This window comes from Thunnus maccoyii, chromosome 16, assembly GCF_910596095.1.
Source record: "Thunnus maccoyii chromosome 16, fThuMac1.1, whole genome shotgun sequence".
In the NCBI taxonomy this organism is placed as follows: domain Eukaryota; kingdom Metazoa; phylum Chordata; class Actinopteri; order Scombriformes; family Scombridae; genus Thunnus; species Thunnus maccoyii.
Window position 1 is genome coordinate 13,495,072 of NC_056548.1, and position 6,602 is coordinate 13,501,673.

At 42.7% G+C, this 6,602-nt stretch overlaps 1 protein-coding gene across 5 annotated transcripts in view; it reads left to right on the forward strand.

Moving 5' to 3' along the window:
- Positions 1-6,283, forward strand: part of pacrg (PARK2 co-regulated) — a 146,413-nt gene extending 140,130 nt beyond the window's left edge. For 4 of the 5 annotated variants that reach the window (XM_042388433.1, XM_042388440.1, XM_042388439.1 and 1 more), the window contains one exon: positions 5,195-6,283. In XM_042388433.1, coding sequence (XP_042244367.1) covers positions 5,195-5,355 — 161 coding nt within the window. In that variant the 3' untranslated portion in view covers positions 5,356-6,283. The remainder of the gene's footprint in view (positions 1-5,194) is intronic. The other variant, XM_042388435.1, reaches the window with a different exon arrangement.
- Positions 6,284-6,602: the final 319 nt, after the last annotated feature.

Consider the following 6,602-nt stretch of genomic DNA (forward strand, 5'->3'; position numbering starts at 1 on the left):
AGTCTAAATGAGAGAGAACATGGCCTGCAGGGTTTCTGCTTGTTTCTTCCTGTAGTTTCTTTTTATTTTTGCATTTAAGCCTGAATAAAAAAAAATCGAATCTTGAGGGAAAACATTTGAGAACCATGCTTCTATTACCTCAGCAGACACAGAAGAAAAAGCATCTACATAGACTTTTATGATAAAGAATAATGTTAATAATAACTTAAATAGCGCTTCTTTCACAGGACAAAAAACAAGAAAAAAAAACAGAATTCACCAAAGGGCTCATAAATAAATGAAAGCAATCAGGATCCGTCTGGCAATATGTGCGTCTACTATCAGTGGAAACATGATAAATATAAACCTGGTTATGCTAGACTTAGAGCTAGTTTGTGTAACTTAGGTTTATGACTGAAACTAACAATTATTTTCATTATTGGTTAATCTGTCAAAAAAGAAGAAAAAAAGAAAATACAAGAAAAATGTATTCCCCACACTAAACTGCCAGTTCAATATAGTAACCAATGCACAGCAGTTGTTACGTTATCGGTCAAATAAAGCACACAGCATTGGCGAGCTTGTTCGGAAACCCAACTGTTGCTTCACATGTTATTGTTTGACTAGGGGGTTTCCTTGTCTGACTCCTCTGTTTGTCACTTTCTTTGCTGACTTCCTGCCGATCATACTCTTTTCTTCTTACTTGTATTGCTCCGGTCAATGGGGGCTGTTGCATTCCCTCCAATATATTTGTTGCAGTTGCTTTGCTTCTTGTTATTTTTATGTCTTATGATGGCTGACAAACAAAGTGATGCACTAACTCCACCCCCCACTGTTATGAAGGGTGTGCTTGGTGTCTTTGCTTTTTCCCTCTGAACTTTTGTTTACACCTTGCTGCTTGGGATCACAAATATGACGGTACATCCCTTCCCGCCCGCTTTAGAAAAATAGGCGGCAGCGTCCAAAACAGATGTTAGGGTGGGTGTAGTAAATCACTTTGTTTCATAGGAATCAAGCTTGTTTTTTTATGAGACTTTTTGTACATTTAAAAGTAACATAGTTTTGCTTTAAAGATGATTTTTACATATTTCCCAATGATTTACAAGGGGAAATAGGGGGATTGCATCATAAACATGTAATAAAAATATGATAATGCAAAGGATAATGTATATTCCATATGCCCTGAAAAAACTCAGGATAGGGAGGTTTATCTCTGTTATAAGAAAGAATGACAACACATGCGCTCATAAAACCCTCAGCTGTGCAGCCACGATCAACTGCACAAAATATTCCTGGAACTCGGGTTAGTCCATCACACTCATAACCTACATTCCTCCATTTCCCTTTTCAAGCAAGGCCAAACCCCTTGAAAAAACGACCAGGTTTCTCGCATGCATCGATTCTGTTCTGCATCTGGCTGCTATGATCAAAGAGCTATTGTGTTGGGGGGCCTCTTCTGTAAGCTGCTTTCATAAGGAACTTCCACAATCAGGACTAAGTTGATTAGAAACAATGGCAGGTTGGTTGATATTATGTTGAAACAGCCCTGGAATTTCGAGCTAAACTTGCAAAAGCCGCTGCGGTGTGTGTGTCACAGGAGCGCGCCAGGCATAGCACATGAGAGGGGATTATAACAACACAACATACCAACAATGCAAGCTAAGTTCAATAACAGTAAATCTTTAAAGAAGTCTAATAATCATAAATTACACCCAATTTGTCCACAGTACATAGACCCTCAAAATTTATATATTTGGAAGCAGTTAGGAGGAAACCACAAGCTCTGCCTGCATCTGTGACTGCTTGTCTTCAGCTTGATGTGAGAAGACAGGTTGTTTAGGACCGTGGGGAATGAGGGATGGAGAAAGAGCAGGGCGGAGGAGGAGGAGGAGGAGGAGGAAGGCTGCAGCTGTTGTTGTGTGTAGAGTTGGTCTGGTGGAGTTTGGCAGAGATCACCACAGAGCCCAAGAGAGAGAGAGAGATACAACCCCTCGTGTCTTACTATAAACGAGTACTCCACAGATTTAGCATTGCACTCCCAAAACATTGTCAGACTTATAATGGAGGTTTTTTACCCACAGCACAACTCTACCACAGACGGTTCAGTCTGCGTTTCTGGTGTGTTATGCTATTAGTGGCTAATGTAGCATTGAGCCTCTGGAGCAGGCTACAGAGGTCTCACTTCTTCCTAACTTCCACACCCACAGGTTTTTTTTTTTCATTTTCAAAGTTGTAGTCCTCAGCTCCAACCGACGATGACCCAAATGACATCACTTGAGGCAATTTATCAGACTTTGTGCAGCTCCCTCTGGAGCCACAAAAAGATAGATAGACAGATAGATAGATAGATAGATAGATAGATAGATAGATAGATAGATAGATAGATAGATAGATAGATAGATAGATAGATAAATAGATAGATAGATAGATTGATGCTTTCCTTTTATCTCCCTTATCTTTCACCTATTCCTTCTCTCCTCCACACTTCTGTTGTCTGTGTGCTAAAGACCTTTCCAATCCCAGGGATTTTATCATGAAAGGCAGACACAAAGCACCTTTTTCTGTGCCACCTTCCCTTTCTTCCTCCACCTTCTGTGTAGCAAATGTCGCTGCGCCAAGAATCCTCCCCTGCCTGTGCCTTCATCGACCCTACCCCTTCCTCAGAGGAACAGACAGCCAACTCCTGCTAGGGCTTCCTTCTGTTCACAGAGCGGGAGTTTTTATTATGATTGTTTTTAAAGATTTTTTTTTTTCCCTCTCTACACAGAGGATATTGCCGAAAGCAGAGAGAGAGAGAGAGAGAGAGGAGAAAAAAAGACAGGGAGGGGAGAGAAGAAGAAGAAGAAGAAGAAGAAGAAGAAGAAGAGCAAGAGAGAGAAGTTATATTGCTGAAGGACATTTGCAGAGGCAGCTTTTAACACCCTCACCCCTCCCCTCCTTCCTTTCTCTCCATCCCTCCTTAAACACACTTCTCTCTTTTCTGCTCTTTAAATATTGAGAATCCTTGCGTATTCCTCTGGCCTCTTCCTTTTGATGCTAACAGCTCAGCGATAGAAATGCAGTTGGAAAGGGCTGAAACGCTCAGTATAGCAACAGCAACAATTCCCCCCTTGCAGGACCTCCTTGCTCCCCCCTCCAGGCCCCAGTAAACGGGTCTGAGCTGAGTCTGAAGGCCAAGCTCTCCCTCTGGGCTGGCTTTGGCTGCTCATTTCCACACTAACAGGGGGTGGCTCTACATGGGCTTGGCTTTTTTAACCCGCACTAAAAATGCATGCACGCACAGTAACACACATACAACGCGCAGCTGAAACAGACCGTACGTAAGTGACCCGGCTGACTCCGGTCACTTTATTCTTTACTTTTCACCACTCTCCCGCCCAGCCAGCTACACACATCACAGTATACTGTCGTCCTCATTCTTCACTGATTGCTTTGCCTTCCACTTTTTTTTGCCTTTATTGCTCGGATGCCTGCATTTTAGATGCCATTTAAGATTTTTCTAACTACTAGGGTCCAGATGCCTGTGTTGTGGGTAGCTCCAGAATAAAACACAGTTTAAGTTTAGATATGAACAGCTTTTCTTTAAGGCTGCATTCCTGAGCTTATTGTATGCATTTTTTTCTTTCTGTTGTAGTGCGTCCGGGCTGACTGACGGTCAGAGCACGGCTGGTGAATTCTTCCCCGTCACTTTCATGTAAAACAGGAGAGCGGATCCTGAGCGGAAAGCAAGTGCAGTAGACTGAGATCATAGACGTGTTACTGCTTAACAGCCCGCTTTATGGGACTGGCTCTCTTTGTGTTTTAATGAGGAGGCCATGGATGGGTGGAAAGGCGAAGAGAGAGAGAGAGAGAGAGGGAGAGAGGAGGAAGGTTGAGTCTGTCAGGGAAGATGAGAGATTAGAAAAGATTGAGAGAGAATAAAGGACAGAGTGTTAGAAAGAAGTGGGAGAGACGTTTAATGTCCCCCCCTCTCCCCAGGTCTTAATTAGGAGTGAGAGAAGGGGCTGAGGGGTCTGCCTTAAAGTCCTGCTGTTAATTTTCTCTTCTCTTCTCTTCTCTTCTCTTCTCTTCTCTTCTCTTCTCTTCTCTTCTCTTCTCTTCTCTTCTCTTCTCTTCTCTTCTCTTCTCTTCTCTTCTCTTCTCACTCATATAACAAATGAATCAAATAAATCCACAGTTTCTTTCTGGGATATTTTAGTTCAACAGGACATCTCCTGCAAAAAAAACAAACTTTGTGTGTGTGTGTGTGTGTGTGTGTGTGTGTGTGTGTGTGTGTGTGTGTGTGTGTGTGTGCCTCATCTCTCTCTATATTTACCTGCCTCTGAAAACTGTTTTGAGCCCCCAGTGCAGTGGCAAGAGATTGGCAGTTTGCTGTGCCCTGATAAAGTCACGAACTGTGTGCGCGTGTGTGTGTGTGTGTTAAAGTGTGTTAAAGTGTGCCTGCTGGTGAAAAGGAGGAAAGAGTGGAGGCTGGACACCTCAGGAATGTTTTTTCGATAACAAGTTCCCCGAGCACTAGAGTTCTGTTGTACAATTTTGTGTGTTTTATTGCACTCTGTGTGTGTGTGTGTGTGTGTGTGTGTGTGTGTCTTGGGGAGGAGATTTCTGCTGCTTTCTTGTTGTATCATGATTGGCCACAAGTGTATTATGTTCTCTCTTTGCCATTTACCACATATACACACCTGGGAAATGCAAAAAAAAAAAACAAACCCAAAAACAACTCACACACACAACAGGCTCTTTTCTTTGATCGTGTTGAATTTGTTCTCAGATTTTTATTTTAGAGCATCATACATCAACATCACACACATCCCTACCTGTGGAGCACGACTCCAGGTCATCGCTCGTGCCTCTGCGACAGCAAAGCCGTCGCTAGCTTGCGTGTCCTTTACGCTGCTCTGCTCTCCGCAGGCTGCCTCATTAAACTTTCAGCCAAACAGTTAAAAACTCTTCTGCCGTCGAGTCCCAACTGGTCACAGCATAAGAGGAGTAAATTAAATTCAGTCTGTCCATTGGGTTTGAAGTCAGATGGAAGGATGGCATTAGCCGACTCAGTCTGCAGCAAAACAGCGCGGCGTGGCCACAGGTGGTGCTTTGTGAGCCCTGACATCAACCTCAAAGCCTGCAGCCACCCGGACTGAGCTGAAATACAACTCGTTTTTGTGTTTGTTTTTTCACATTCTGTCTGTCTCTCTCTCTATCACTTTGTCCTCAGTTAACTCTGGAGATGGCATCGACTACAGCCAGCAGAAGAGAGAGAACGTCGGTGACCTGATCCAGGAGACTCTGGAGGTGTTTGAGCGCTACGGAGGGGAGGACGCCTTCATAAACATCAAATACATGGTGCCCACCTATGAGTCCTGCATGATCAGCTGAGAAGGGGGGGGGCGCTGTCACCTCCAACGTAGCGCAGACTTTTGACTTCAACCTTTTTATCAGTCACTTCTTATCTACCCTCCGACCCCCCTTCTTAAACCCAAATCCTTCTCTTATCTGTGTCTTTATCCTTTTTCTCCCCTACTCCCCATCTCCTCTCACTCAATTTGTCCTCTTTTTGTTTCTGAACCATCCGTTACCCCTCCAAGAGTCAGCACTCATTTCCACTCCGCTCTGCCACCCTATCTTTTTTAAACCCCCATTAAATTCATAAATGCAAGTCATGAAGTATTTTCTCTCTGTATCTGTGTTTTTATCACCATAGTTTGTTATTGTCAACCCAGACTTGACAGAATAAATTTCCTCTCATGTACTTTTGATATGTTTTCCATGTTTTGTTGATTTTTTTATAAATATGATTTATTTAGCTAGCTGGTAACGAATCCTTCATGCATGATGACTTTTATTTCAAACAGATATGCATTTGATCAAAAACATGACACCCACTCTTACAAAATGTATGAAAGCACAAAATTGCCCTTTTTAAAAAGGCTGTTTGAGATGCAAAGTTGATTCCCTATCGATTCATCAAAATCACATATCTGATCCTCTGACTTTTAAGTGATACTTCACCCGAAATCTGTCTTTTGACTATCAAACGCTCACCCCTATAGGCTTGATCGGTGACTTCACAGAGAACAGCAACTACGGTCAACTTGAAACCACCACTTCAAACCACTCCTGCAGCATTTTTCTCTAGTTTTTACAGCCACCTTTCAAACCTACAGGGTGTGAACAGACAGAGTGTCACTTAGATCATATATAATGTTTTGGAATAGAAATATACTGTGTATGTGCTGAAGCAGTAAACATCTGAAAGCTTTTACCTTTTCAGTGCGAAGCTTTTAATTAAAAAGGTGCTAATGCAGTTTGAGATTGAATGTGATTTCAGTGATTGAGTTTTGCAGTCTAAGTCCTGTTGTACATCTGCGCTGTGTTCTGTAGTGTTTTACACTTGCTTCTGTTCAAAACTATGGTATGGTGCTGTGCTGTTTTGTATTGTATCGTACCACTGTACCCATTCTGTCACAAAACCCAGCTGGAGACTGAGCCTGTCTAAACACGCAGGCAAAGATGCATAGGAATGACGGCCGACAGCATTCCTCCAGACAAATACGCATTCATACGTACACACGTTTGGTTAACATCCTTTGAACTCAACTACCCCACAGTGATCTCAGTGAATA